This window comes from Anguilla rostrata, chromosome 5 (assembly GCF_018555375.3).
Source record: "Anguilla rostrata isolate EN2019 chromosome 5, ASM1855537v3, whole genome shotgun sequence".
Taxonomy (NCBI): domain Eukaryota; kingdom Metazoa; phylum Chordata; class Actinopteri; order Anguilliformes; family Anguillidae; genus Anguilla; species Anguilla rostrata.
In genome coordinates this window covers 19,545,112-19,560,148 of record NC_057937.1, presented here as the reverse complement: position 1 = coordinate 19,560,148, position 15,037 = coordinate 19,545,112, and the positions used below count along the sequence as shown (strand labels likewise).

The 15,037-nt window shown below is 43.4% G+C and overlaps 2 protein-coding genes across 4 annotated transcripts; one reads left to right on the top strand and one right to left on the bottom strand.

Annotated features, from left to right (window-relative positions):
* Positions 1 to 4,780: 4,780 nt before the first annotated feature.
* LOC135254934 (uncharacterized) lies at positions 4,781 to 9,480 on the bottom strand. Its single transcript, XM_064335546.1, has 6 exons — positions 9,264 to 9,480; positions 7,883 to 7,990; positions 7,507 to 7,646; positions 6,843 to 6,939; positions 6,109 to 6,233; positions 4,781 to 5,896 (listed from the first exon to the last, which is right to left on the bottom strand). The coding sequence occupies exons 1-6, from the start codon at positions 9,346 to 9,348 to the stop codon at positions 5,720 to 5,722; spliced, it is 732 nt and encodes a 243-aa protein (XP_064191616.1). The 5' UTR covers positions 9,349 to 9,480; the 3' UTR covers positions 4,781 to 5,719.
* A 1,058-nt stretch (positions 9,481 to 10,538) lies between these two features.
* On the top strand, positions 10,539 to 14,601 carry spata2l (spermatogenesis associated 2-like). Of its 3 annotated transcripts, none has more exons than XM_064335542.1 (3): positions 10,539 to 10,865; positions 11,997 to 12,336; positions 12,818 to 14,601. In XM_064335542.1, the coding sequence occupies exons 1-3, from the start codon at positions 10,822 to 10,824 to the stop codon at positions 13,961 to 13,963; spliced, it is 1,530 nt and encodes a 509-aa protein (XP_064191612.1). In that variant the 5' UTR covers positions 10,539 to 10,821; the 3' UTR covers positions 13,964 to 14,601. The 3 variants fall into 3 exon arrangements, with proteins under 3 accessions (XP_064191612.1, XP_064191611.1, XP_064191613.1); XM_064335541.1 differs by having other exon boundaries at positions 11,964 to 12,336; XM_064335543.1 differs by having other exon boundaries at positions 10,540 to 10,865; positions 12,000 to 12,336.
* Positions 14,602 to 15,037: the final 436 nt, after the last annotated feature.

Here is a 15,037-nt window from a genome sequence, read left to right as displayed (position 1 = left end):
ATGTAGGACGTGATCAAACTGTGTCAGCAAGAACAATCCATTGACAACTCCATAGAGAGGGATATTATAGTAGAGTTGCAGTGCATAAACCCCTCATTACAAAGAGAGGGGTTTGAGAGTTCATTGGCGCAAAAACCATAGGCACTGGTCTACAGAGATGTGGAATGAAGTGATGTGCTTAGATGAGTCATCCTTCGCCATATTCTCAACAAGTGGGCAAGTGCATGCGTGGTGTACACCAAGAGAAAGGCACAGGCCAGAATGCTTGACACCTACAGTGAGGGGGTCCGGTGGCTCTGTTATGCTGTGGGTGGCACTTTCCTGACATGGTTTGGCTCCACTTACCCCCTTATCACACATATGAACATGCTCTTTATGCAAGATCAGGGGCAGAAAACACTTGTAAGCATTGCTTGCTGGTGCGCACAAACAACAAGTTCACTTTCAGCTGCATAGAATGCTTGCAGGCTCATTTCTAGCCCATTACAATGTTTATAAAAACTTTGAAGCCTAAACCAGAAACACAACAGTCAACAACACCTAATGTTTGCTTTCAGTAATAGGCCATCTCTTCCATGTTCAATAGCCTATTATGCATTCAAAGACCCTGCGTTCTATACAATAAAGTATAGAGATAGCCACCAACTTGATGACAATCGCAGCTGCTAATTGACAGGCTTCAGCTACAGTAACAGCTGAGGAATATGCAGAGGCAGAACAAACTTCACCAATGCCAATGAATGTGAATGATTGTTTTGCCCAATGTAACAAAAAATAGCCCAAATTATGGCAAGCCACCTAAAGCCATTTTCCCCACTCAATAACATAAAAATCGGTCCAATCTGGCAACAATACTCCTATCTATTTTAATATTTATTGGTTCTGTTTCTTTCTTTTATTTGTTTCTCACTTCTTTCTGTTCATGTTTTCAACTTAATTTCTTAACCTTTCTGTTCATCTTTTGTTAAATTGTTGATTTTGTCACTTCTTTCTTTGTCTACCTGCCTGCCTGCCTGTCTGTCTGTCTCATACACATATTTTCTCTGTTTCCCATCCCAACTCATACAAGAGCACTGAAGAGGGCTCTCCCTTTCTCTCTCTCTGGCAGGTGAGGTTACATGACTGCCTCACCCTTATGAAGAGGCTCCACCTCAGAACCCCAAACTTGCCATGGCACAAAAATACACCCACACTCCTCTCCCAGCCACACCCAGCCCCCACCCACTCCCAGCCTTGTCTGGCCCTTAGCCACATTCAGACTCCAGCCACGGCTTCATAAGCTTCTGGGGGTGGTTGTGCAGGGCAGATAGCAATACCCATTACTCTCTTGGCTTTTATAATTGCAGTGAACTTTGAGTTGTGTTGAAGTTCCAGAATGCTGTGACTTAGTATGAGCGTCCATGCGTGTCTGTGTGTGTGTGTGTGTGTTTGTGTTTGTGACCGTGTGCAACTTTTCATGTGTTATAGGGTATTCTTGTTCCTTTTGAGAGTGTGTCTTTGTGAGTATGCTCTATGTGTGTGTCTGTGTGTGTGCGTGTGAGTGTGTGTGTGTCTTTGTGTGTGTGCGTTGTGTGTGTGTGTGTGTGTGTGTGTGTGTGTGTGTGTGTGCACGTGTGTTGTGTGTGTGTGTGTCTGTGTGTTTGTACGTGTGTTTGTGTGTGGGGGTGTGTGGGTGTGTGTGTGTGTGTGTGTCTTAGTGTGAGTGTGTGTGTGTGTGTGTGTGTGTGTCTGTGTGTTTGTACGTGTGTTTGTGTGTGTGTGTGGGGGGGTGTGTGTGTGTGTGCGTGTGAGTGTGTGTGTGTCTTTGTGTGTGTGTGTGTGTGTGTGTGTGTGTCTGTGTGTTTGTACGTGTGTGTGTGTGTGTGTGTGGGTGTGTGTGTGTGTGTGGGTGTGTGGGTGTGTGTGTGTTTGTACGTGTGTTTGTGTGTGTGTGTGTTGTGTGTTTGTGTGTTTGTGTGTGTGTGTGTGTGTGTTTGTGTGTGTGTGTGGGGGGATGTGTGGGTGTGTGTGTGTGTGTGGGGGGGTGTGTGGGTGTGTGTGTGTGTGTTGTGCATTGCGTGAGCTGAAGCTCTCCTTCTTTCCCCTCTGATTTCAGTGCCAGCTGTAAATGTGGCCAATTGCCAGGAGAGTGTGAATGTTTGTCACACGCTTTCAAAAACATGAGTCATTGAGTTTTCTAATGATGATAAGCAGACTAGTCTCTCATCTTTTGCTGTCTTTAAAACAGCTAAATCAGTGCTGACCATTGAGACCACACATATTTACTCACCCACACATGCATATCATACTGTATATCCAAAGATATTTCATCTTTGCCTAAAGATCTTAAACTACATTCCTAGACTATTTTTTTTTTCAACCAGGTGATTAACCTTAGTCATCAGTTAGCTGAAAGGTTCATATTCCTTACATCCGGGGCCTAAATTAGCAGCTAGTTGAAAGAACCCGCTAAACCTGCAGATACTGAGTTTGACACACAAGAGTTATAAGAGAGAGAACAGACCATTAGCAGACATCACAGACCATTAGCTGAAGAGATTCCACAGTGTAAAGTAGACTAATTTCTCCATTTGCATTGCTGAGTCTAACTGGTTTTATCTCACATTTTTCTGTCACTTTCAAAATGTAAATGCTTGAGTCAGTTCCATGTTTTGAGGAGACCAGAGTGTGCCAGTATTTAATCAAATCTAGATCAGTAGCCACACCCTCATGGCGCTCCAGGTTCTCAGTTCAGCAGGATCAAAATCAGGTGTGTTTCACCCTCACGCAGCTCAACCCAGAGTGAGAGAAAGGTTTAATTCTGCCCCTGGGTATGGTTGTGTGAAATCTGGTGGATCTGGATATGTTTGCACGATTAATAAATAAAAGTAAAATAATGCCATCTTACCTTACTGGCACAAGTGCAGGGACTGTAATCTTTTGCCAGCACTAAATGGATGTATGGATAATGGTTTCATCTGGAATTTGGATGTCAGTGGTTTACAGTCCAGTAAATTCTGCCAATGGTAGTCTTTGTTGCTTCCATCATCTTGTTTTAACTGCAAACAAATGTCTAAACACCAGAAAATGGTTTTGACAAAAACATCAGCAATTTTTATTAATTTAGGAGGAAACTACCAATACCTTTGTTTGTTTTAGTATGTAAGCATAAAGGAAGCAAAAATCACAACAGAGCAGACTATAGATATTAAATGAGCTACAAAGTTAACAGAACTCAGCCAGTACACAGGGAGCACTCAAATCTGGCCCTCATGGCCAGTAGTCCTGCAGGTTTTCATTCTTCCCCTCTAACCAGAGAATTATACCTGGTTTACCTGTTCAGTGGAATCGTTGGCCAATCAGTGACATTCATCAATGAACTAGCTATCAGGTAGAAAAGCAAACAGGCAGTATTATTGACCTCAAGGGTCATATTTGATTATAACTCCTCTACAAAATATCAACATAGACATAATCTAGGTAGTACGTGCAAACATATTGCCTGGAGATGTTAATTATGACAATGGGAAGGTTTCACCTATGAAACTGGACTTGTGTTATCAGTGGTATTTTTGCTTCAGTGATTGGCTTAGTGTATATCAGCAACACGGCACCATAGCTGTGGAGGATTCACATAGGAAAATATGACAGGTAGAAGAACAGACTTTGCTTATTTATCTAATCTCTTACACATACATCTCAGCTTTTGCTTTTATAATGGAAGAAAATCCTGCAGCAGCTCATTGATTTGAGTGCATTAGAAAGAAGCTTGACCCTACAGTCTCAGCTTCGTCGTTTATAATGTATGCATCAAAGGGTTCGTTTTTGTGCAATAAAGAGAAAAAGAGGCCGGACATTGTATGTTATAGCTGCCTGTAGCATTTGATGTAAAGGGTCACATTAATGTTAGAGATGTCTCTTGTGTGCCGAGGCTCACGGTGCAGTCCTGTCTCACTCTTCACTCCTCTAAAGGAAACCATCCCTCACCCCCTGATCATGCTCTGATCATCATCATTTCTGTGATACCAACCTGCCTGCCCATGGCTTGACCTGGCCCCAAACCCAGTTTCATTAGCCTGACTCCAAAAGCAGTTTCCTGGGATTGCTGTGTGGATGCTTGCTGTGTTCTCTTCAGAGTGGAGATGTCTTATTCAAATCCCATTTTGTCTGGAACAGTCCAGGAATCATGTCATAAGATCTCTGATATTCTTAAAAAAAGTCATCACAGCTAAATCTAAACCAGTAATATCTAAGTTGTCCGAAAGCAATATGCCCTCGCTGTAAATGTGCCTGTGTTTGTGTGTGAGTGTGAATATCTGTGCGTGCGTATGTATGAGAACAAGACATGGCTATAGATGGTGAAGACCTCTTGCTGTTCATTAGTCTGGCCTAATTGGGCTGTGAGCCGACAAAATCACACAAAACCTCAATCCCAGTCTCACACAGCTGAACCCCCCCCCCATTCTCCACCCTCTCTCAACCACAACCTGACTGTGTCTTTTTGTGTGTATGTGTGTGTATCTCTCTAAGTACATTTGTGTGTGTGTGTGTGTGTGTGCATGTGCCTTCAGTTTGTTTCAGGTTGGCTGTTTCATAGATGAGAAAGTTGTGATAATGGAGCATTTATGCAAAATTGATGGAACAATAAACAAAAGAGGAATATGTGTGTCTCATCCGCCACCCCCTCACTAAATCCCCACTGATGGCTCTGTTCCGAAGAGGCTGTGCTGTCCTCTTGCGTGATTGAACACAGGAAAGAAGTCATGCTATCTACCAATACACACGCACCATGTCCACAGGCTAGGGCAATGAAAACGTTTGTTTATTTACATACCAACCAATCAGCACTGACTCATATTATAACCGCACCAGCCCAAGGTTTTTTTATTACATTGGAAATAAGTGTTTATTTAGTGAACCAGTGACCACGCCAAGACTCTTTTTCACTCTCTGTAAGTGAAGTTTATTGAAACATGCAGATGAATAAAAAATGTTATACAGGAAAAGCAACTATACAAACAGTATGTAGATCAGTGGGTGGGCCAAGATCAAGGTATCAGCTATAATTGTGCACACACTAACCTGGAGTTTGGGTAGGCTGGTGGGGATAGATTAGGATTTTGTTTCTGCACTAAGATCAAAGCAGCATGTTACTGATGAAATCCAATACAGCACCAAAGAATGCAACTGGTCTTCACTGGCACAAGTCAGGCTTCTCAGTGGCAAAAGGCCAACAGGCAAGCATCATATGCTGTTGACCACTACTGGTGGTGTCCATGATATTATGGTTGACCATATGGTGAATGTTCTTCCTTGCAGGCATGCCTATTAGGCAGTCGTGACCTTTCATTGTACAGAGCTGGCAACCAGATTATTACGCATGACCCCAGTTGGCCTGCAGAAGCAGTGATCAACAACATGCACAGCCAACAGGACCAGAGGAATCCCTAAAGGCATGACACTCCTTTCCTCGATTCAAAAGTACAGGGGTATAGGAGGATTGAAGCAGAGTAACATACAACACTCAGGTCAAGGACTGGTAGTGGCTATGGCTGGAGCTTAGTGGCTTGTGACACGAGGAGCTAGGGAGAACCGCATCAGGCACTGTGAGATGTTTGGGGTGCGGGGTCTATGCACTTCCTCCCCAGAAAAGCAACAATAAAACAGGCTTTGATGTACGGCCTTGTGGAGCTGGGCATATGGCAGGTTCTAGGGTGTTAGGGCGTGGCAGGGGAAAGCCCTACATGTTGTTCTCCAGGAGGATGGTTTTCAGGTCGGTGGGGCAGTTCACATTGAAGACAGCGTGGGAGGTGTTCCTTCTCTCCACAAGTGTGGCCACTGCCTCTCCCAGGTCCAGGTGGCTCAGGTAACCAGGGGCCAACCGGTCAGGAGGGGCCACACCTGTATTTATCTTTACCTAAATACAATATGGAGAAGAGAAGAGTGCAAAAGAAGGCATTATGACTTCTGTTTCCATAGAAATCAACAAATCCTGGAATTTTGTCAGTTCATTTGGATGTGAGTCATGGGAAAGGTTTAGCAGCTCTAGATTTTAAAAAACTTAAAGGAAAAGCTTATGGTAGATCTGTGTGTTGTCAAAGGTTACAGACGGAGGCGAGAAGGTTCAACCTGGTTGAGTTTGCATGGCACGTCCGGGTACTCCTCTCGCAAAACCTGACAGAATGCTAGAGCACTGGCTGCACCCACTGTTAGGAACCCGGTCCCTGGCATTAAGAGCTTGTCACCAGCTCCCCCTACAGCAAAGCATCATTGTCATTGGAGGGCTCCGTTATGCAACATATCTTAAATGTAGAAACATCATCCAACAAGGTCAGCACCTTGAATTGAATACATTTGAATTGAAAGCATCATGGTTTAAAACACACCTGTTTGAACTGAAATGTCACTCCACAAACCCTGAACTCTTGAACATTCATTCTGATGTAAATACCCCAACTTATGCAGCTCTAAACACTACACGTAATGACCATTTGTTACTTAAAGCACAATGTCCCTTTCCAAGCTACAACAAAACTTCACTGGGTTTTGTTGGTTTATGCAAAGACTACTATCGACTGTGACAATGAGGATTTGTTATTGTCTCACTTTTGCACACACCTCTAGATGAGAAAATCTGCTAAATGCTTAAATGTAAAAGTGATGTGATGTAATGCAGAACTAATATATGGCTATCTGCCTATGTAAATGTGTCTGTGAGACAGTGTGCCAGTGTGTAGGTGCACACTCACCTATGACAGATTCACCTATAACAAAGGTGCAAGTGTCTAGGCATCTAGATTCACATGTGAAGGCATAAATGGAACTAGACACACCTGTGCTGATGCAGGTGTGGTTAAACTCACCTGTGATGAAGGTGTAGGTGCAGCTGGGGTCATCTTTCACCAGGGGAAAGAAGGCCTTCCATGACACAAAGGTGCTGAGAATCAGAGTTTCCAACACCTAATAGTGTTGGAAAGGGTGAAGGACAGAAAGCAGGGTTGATGAAAGGTTATGGAAGAGAGAGAGAAGAGAAGAGTGAGTTAGGGTATGGAGGAGAGGAATGAGAAACAACATGGGGGAGAATCAGGAGGGCTGCAGTTTTGGAAGCCAGAAGGTCAGGTCTCAAAGGATCTCAGGATGCTTGCGCTTTACCATCTGGTACCAGCACTTCCTGTAGCAGAGATAGGCATCGCCGGGGACCTGCCAGCTTAGACATTGATCGATCAGATTATGGTATATGGGTGGTTTGTGGCAGTGTGCCATATTTAGCACAGGCCTCCTCTCCATTTTCAATGGAGAGGAGGCCTGGTTGGAAACACTGACTTAATCTTACACCAACCTCCACTAAGTTCATGTGACTGGTTAGAAAATATTGGTTACATCCCAAAAGTGGGCAGGTTTATCACTTTTATCACCGCTTTAACCAGCCTTTTAGGGGAGATGTATAAGCTGGGCAGGTAAGGCAAGGGCAGCTGTGATAGGGTGAACCATGACAGGATAAAGCTCTGTGATTGGCTGAGAGCTCACCCACTGCAACTCCTTGACAGACTGGGTGTGAGGTGGACCACCCTGCCACCAGCTGAAGCCCAGGGATGAGACCACATCTGTCACCTTTCCTACAGCCTTCAGCAAGGTCTGCTTCACCTCCTCTGCTCCCTCTTCTGATCCTGAGAGGGAGAGACAAAGAGAGTGAGAGGGAGAGAGAGAGGGTAATAATGCTGGAGGAGCATAAATGACAAAACAGATGGGTTATACAGAAAAGGAAAACCTTAATTTTCTGCAATATTTGTATAACTCAAATAGTGCATATTGTGTGTGTGCGTGTGTGTGTCTGTGTCTGTGTGTGTGTGTATGTGTACATGTGTATAATGTGTGTGTGTTTTTGCGTGTGTGTGTGTCTTACCCACATTCCCCACCAGTGTGACCAGATTCTCTCTGCTGGATGGTGAGATAAACTCCTTCAACTTCTCCAGCCTGTTACTGTCTCTGGAGACCACCACCACTTTAAAACCTAAACACACACACGCACACACAAAAACACACATGCACACACACACAAAAACACACTCACGCACACACGCACACACACAAACACACACACACACACACACACACACGTGCGCACACACACATTATACTCAGTATACACAAAACAAAAAGCACATATATTTTACATATCTGCACATATGCTGACACATCAGCACTATACAAACAAATATAGTATGCACATTTCCTATATTCTACACATTTCCTATATTACACACACACACATAGAGACATGCACACATACGCACACACACACCAAACACAATAACTGCATCATACCCATACTACCCACACAATAAATTACAGATATAATTATCTAACACAGTCCTGGGTAAAGCACAAAGGCTACAGAAATAGCCCAACCTATTCCATTGTCCTACAGAGCACATTGGAAGGTGGAAATGTGAAATCGTACAGTACTGTGCGCTCATAATCATGCAGTAGGCCTAACAGTAGACATGTCTAAGAATGAATGTTTTCGTATTCGGGCGAATTAAACTATGGTAAAGCCGCATTGGATGGGAAAACCACAACTATTCCGATTTCTCACATCTAATTGATATTCAATACGGAGCCTGAACTTATTAAACAAAGGGAATCATCTCCGCTCTTATGAATTGCCTCAAAATGTATGAACAGTATGTCGTCTTTCACGAGATAACAGTATTTTATTTTTCTGGCCTCTCTTGGAAATGACTGAACAGCGATTCTCCGGGATGGATACCTGTATGCTAGAGACTGGATAACTGTATACTAGAGAAAGCCTGTTCATGCAATGCACAAAATCCAAATGATTTCCAAACATAAGTGCTGACTTCACAAATGCAAAATCGCGTCTGAGTAAGTTACCCTGCGCCAGTCCCACGCGCAGCTCTCATTACCCCAGGCGTGTTGATACATCGGCGTCTTTTGCAAGTAGCACAGTTTATTCGGTTTGAACATGTACACAGCACAATAACCGTTCCGTTCGCGCAGTGTGCAGAACGCGACAGAACCGTGCGTGCGCTGTCATACTGTCATACCCGGCTGGAATACTGGGTTGTGAAATAATTTCTGGATTTTCACCCGCGTGCCAAAGAAAGAAAATTGAATATAACCTAATACAATAATAAAACTTAAGACTTAAAGAAGGAACAATCACATGATCGTAAAATAATGTAAGGGTTAGCTTTTGTTGGTGAGACTACCGCTGGGTGCTTATGTGACCCAGGGTGTCCTCTGCCTCTCCAAAATCTTACCTCTGTCCAGAAACGCTTTCACAATTCCGGAACCAACAGTACCAGCTCCGCCGAGCGCTAGCACCACTCTATTTGAATTTGGCATCTCGGTAAATTTCACCTGGCTATATGGCTAGGAAGTGAGGACAAACTTGCAATAACGCGACTAAGTTTGCTGTAGACTGCATGTTGCGCCGAAGTTTTAAACGGACCGCAGGCGCAACAGGCCACGCCCTACTGTCTCGGTCACCTAAACTCCGCCCACATCATGTGGGGACAACACTCCCCTCAATGTGCTTCCCGTTTACTGTACACGTAAGGTATGGTTCCTAAGTATTTATGAATTTGTTCTTATATTAAAGCAACACGCAGAGGTCCCTTTCCATGGCGCATGCACAAAGTAATTCCTATAGCCTAATTATAGCATAAACGGCCTTGCTAAGAGCAAGCTCACAAAGTGTTGGATACTACTCAATTGTTAAGGAACAGATATCGTCGATGCATTTTAAATCACCGAATATCAAAGCCGATATCATGTTTTATTTTTAATATCAGTTTTACTACGGTATACGGCGAAATATACAAATTTCCCGAGAGGTGTATGATTAAAATGTGAAATGTAGGCTAATACAGTAGCCTAACGTAACCACCCATGTAGCAGGGCATCGAAAGGGATATTTTATGTCTTTTATAGCCTATGGAATGTTAGGGTTTCATTTACTTTCTGTGATTCCTTATGGAAAGATTAAAATAGTGGGCTATCGCAAAGTGCTGGCCTACATGTTCATCATAAACAAACGACAATTTAATTCCCAATACGTTTGGGATATAATTGCATGTGTTCTGGCTAACAGTAGGCTATGTTGTTACTCGGGTAAATATAAGTAGTGTTTAATGTTTAATAATAGTTAATTATTTAAAAATAAAAAAATTAATTAAAAAATAAAAGTGCATAACAATGGTATGACGTATTTAATGCATTGGATATTCTCAGTTGGCCTAGGCTACATAAATAACGGTGCTCGCTCTTATAGACACTTAAAAAATTAAATATTGTTTTGAATTAGTTTGTAAGAAGCATTTCAAATTTCAACGTTGTTTAAATTTGATTTAGCTACTTACTCATTTTTATTTAGTGGTGGTGTTCGTAATATTTTATAAAACAGTAAGCGGGAGTTATCCTACCTGTTTGTGAAGTTTGGGGCGTTTATCCCATAATTTATATACGTTCTCTTCAGTCACACTTTAAGACCTATTCTGTGAAGTGTTACGGTAATCCCGCTGTGAACGCTACGACGTCATACAGACATACACCCAACTACAGGCGATTGCTGACCTACTAGGAAGTGTTATTAGCTGTCACTGTAAGTGTAGCCGAAATCAAGCTAGTGAGCTAGTAAACCACGCTAGCTAAGTTAGCTAGTTTAGTCTAAACAAGTGAAGGAAGAACATAACGTCAAACAAACCTGTGGAAATCAAGGGGGGTCAGAAGTTAAGAATAGATAGTTCCTAGTGAGAAAAATCAATCGAATTTCATACGCAAGGAAAGATTCGAATACGCTCCCAGTGAGTTGCTGAAATGGAAAGTCTTACACAGAACCAAAGAAGCAAGAACGGAACGAGGCAAGTCTTTAAATGTGTAAAACTGAGCTGTAATATTCTATATGTGTGACATGGATGAAATGTTGTTTCTTGTCAACTGGCTTGCTATCCATATAACCGCTAATATGCTGATAGTTGGCTAGCTATCTAGCCAGCAAACTTAGTAGAATGAAATGGGTAACGCTAAGTTAACTCGTTGGATAACCGTTGACAACACATAGTATCAGTAATGTCACTAGCATAAAATATATTTTTGGGCGGTTCATTGGTATATTAACCAACTAAAACAGTCATGTTTAACTGTTTTACACTATTATTGTGTCGAGATTACTTTTTACCCTACTTTCACTTTCATGTGTTTTTTTGACATGCAGTAGCATACTGGTGGCGTTGTAGGACAAGTAACGTCTGTAGCCTGTTCACCTGTCACAGGACTACTCAGTGGTGTTTTATGAAACGCTTCCCATAATTATCGTTATATAATATCATAAACACATATTATATAATATTAGAGGACATTTTAGTGCAGGTACAATCTGAAGATTGTAGTTGTTCCAATCACTTCGGTATGCACTTATAGCCTACGTCGCTTTGGATAAAATAATTATATATATATATATATATATATATATATATATATATATATATATATATATAATGTATATGATATTCACAACGTATTGGAATGAAAACTATTCTGAACATTTTTTAAAGAACTGAACCACTGATCAACCGAGCGCTAGGTGTCCCACACGAGATGGGCCGTTTGGTTTGGAAGCATTCCTGGAGTGGAGTGTATCTTCTGTCACAACAGGTCATTATGAAACGCAATTCAAGGCCTGCAATCTCTGTGGCACCAGCATCTTTTCTGTATAGACCAGCCCTCACCTGTGTCCCTGCAATTTTTTTTATTTTTATCAGGATGAAATTGGGGTAGTGACTGAATGTCCCTTTTCCCCAGGACAGCCCAGTATTTCAGCCACTTGGGAGTTGGGACGTGTCCAGTCTTAGTCTGGAAAAATCTTGATTTGTCCCATATTTCATCCATTATATATGGGTTTTCCGGCTGTAACTCCCATTATTGTAGGTTCTCACTCTATTTTGTACCTGGTCCTCCAGGGAATTTTGTCACCTTAAATTTGGTCGATCCAGCAGGGGTGTCTGCGAGCAGTACCGGGTGAGTCTGGAGCGGAGGATTGCACAGGGAGACATCGATCTTGTGTGTGGGGACGAGGAGCTCTGTCAGCGGGTGGAAGGGATGCTGAAGGAAGGAGACCCCCGAGATGCGCTAACTGTCCGGGACCTGGACATCCTGGCAGTGATGGAGGACTCCCTCAAGGCTCCGCCTGATTGGGGTCGCACTGTGGGCGGGCTCAAAGGACCAGCCACAGTCCCAGGCCTGGGTGCCATCAGCAAGGCTTTCGAGGTTCTGGAGCGAGCCGCCCTTAATCTGTACCTGTGCCCGTGGAGAAAGGAATACAGAGTAGTAAAGGTTTGTGTGTGTGTTTGTTTGTGTATGCATGCATGTGCACACATGTAAGTTCATAGACACGTCTGCATGTGTTGAGGGGGGACATATTTTCAAGTTAAAGACCTCCATCACTGTACCATAATCAGGGTTGGGGATGATTCGATTTCAATTCAGTCAGTTCAGAAAATATATTGAATTTTGAATTCAATTTATTGAAGAAATATAAATGCCCATGAGGTTTTAGGAACTCGGCTTTGTCACCTTGAGCTCAGTTTTTAGCGGTAGTTGCTTTGTGTCTATAGTAACAGACACGTGCGTTTAGTGTGTAACCTAGCTGCCAGGTTTGTACTGCACTTCATAACACTTGTCTTTCAACAATATAATGTTGGCTAGCCTTGCTTATAAAGCCATAAATAATTTCAATGTATTGTGTATTTAGAGGAACAGGTAAAATAAAAAAGTGCAGTACATTACTTCTCTCTTTCTCTCTTCTTTTATCTAGATCTTCTCAGGGATATTCACACACCTGCTCAGACCAGCACTGTCTGAGCAGCAGGTGGTGCATCTGTTTGGGTTGTTAGGATACCAGGCGAAGGAGGCGGAGTTAGAACTACGAGGCCCGCCCCCATCAGCGGCCACCTTGCTGGGTTTGGCGTGCGCGTTCTTTGCGGCACGATGCGAGAGCCGGCTGCTGTCGGCAGCTGCTGCCGCATCGAGCGGAGGGCCGGGCGCAGAGCTAACCCTGGTTCAGGAGAGGCGGAAGGGCCACAGCCTGCAGGGGGCGCTGGAGAGCCTCCGGAAGGCAGGGGAGTCAAGCTGGGGCTACAGGGTACAGGTGGACCAGGACATGGACCTGTACACCGCAGATGGGGAAGGCTTAAGTGGGGAGACAGAGGCGGAAAGTGCAGGGCAGAAGCTTTCCACAGCCTTCGAGGATAGAGAGGGTGCGAGTTCCCTGCCTGCAGGAGCCAGCAGCAACAGCGTCTCAGCGTCGAGTCTGAGAGTCTCCATCACTCTGAAGTCCCAGCAGAGCGCAGCCAGGTCTTTGGAGCCAGAGCGCCAGCCGGCTGTGTCCCGGACTGCTGGAGATGGTGTGATGGCTACAGAACCAGAGCAGAATCAGACCTGTATCTGTTATTGTGCACCTCTTTATCCTCTTTATTACTGCCAGCAGTGCAATCACTTCCACAGTGTCACTTGTCACATCTCGGACAGCTGTAGGAAGAATAACCACAACCTTGAACTCATCAGTGACACGGCCCTGTCGGGACCATCAGAGGGAGGGGCTTCAGCAGAACCATGGAAGGAATCCAGTGCGGGAACGGCTTTGCAGGCAGCATGGTCCAAAGAGGGAAGGGCTTCAACAGCACTGTCGGAGCAGCTGAAAGTAGGGGAGGCGTTAGAAACTGGATTGGGTAGGCCCAAAGCGGGAGGAGCATCAGCAGCACCGGTGGAGCAGCCCGGAGAGAGCAGGGCACTAAGTGTGGAACGGGGTATGACCTGTAACAGACAGGACTGCACAAACCTCTCTTATGGTTATTGCAGTTCCTGTGGTTTTAAGATCTGCGAGCAATGTTGGATGCACAGCCAAGCCAAATGCGCCTGTGGAAAATGTCTTCTGCGCACTTTCCATATGTCCTCTGTGTGAATCCAGTGAACCTCTGACACTCAAACATCTACACCTGCTACTGCCATATAGCCAAAGGGAAATAGAACTGTTTAACAGATGAAAATATTGCATGAATGCACATATTTCTGTTTGCAAAACTTGTCTTAAACTTGCGTCCTCTCACCCAAGATTCAGGAAGCAAGCTTGCTGTTAAAACAGAAAATTCATTAAAAGGTGCATTTTTAAATGGGAGATTTTGCATCGCATGGACATTATTGTATGGTGTGACAAAGATTGCCCCTGTGGAATATTAGGCTATGGTTCAGGCATTAGAGGGCGGGAATATCGGATATCTGTGCCAATATAGTGACTAAGTGCTGTATTTAGAACTCTCTGTGAAACAGAATGTGTACGATCTGCTCAATGTTTGGGCTAAATATGGACGCCAACCCAGTCCACTAAAAAGATACCAACATGCGTTTCAGGGGAAAGAACAAATTGCCATGTAACAGCACATCATGGCTAGCCTCATATCACAGGATATTATATAATAAGCAGGATTCTGTATGCAGATGCTGGTTTAGCAGAGACTAAAGTGTACAGTGCAATAAAAATACTAAAATACCTCTGGGATTGCTCAATCACTCTGTCCCGCATAATAAAGTACTTTGACTGGCTCTTGTTGTTCCTAGAATATATACATGACTAGTTGATGCTCACACAGAAAGGGTTGGGGAGTGGTGTTAAATTTGACAATGTTAAAATAACAAAAATACTATAAACATTTATATAATTAGTGCTAATTTAACTGCTAAATATAAGTGTATTTTATCTACATTTTGTCCTATCTTGTTTGTTTCCCTTCGGAACAATGTGGCGCATCAAAATGACTGCTGTCACCTGGTTGGACAACTGGACACAGTCAGTCGTAGTGGTGGTAACATCTGCATTTTAGCAGACACTAATCTAGATATACAAGTGACAGCTGACTTTACGTGGTTTTGGCAGATGTGCACATTAGTTTGGACTTTCCTGAATCGATGGATGGAGAGGAAAAAATATATTTTACAGGATTTTACAGATTTTGCAGGAGTGAGATCAATTTCATTTTGG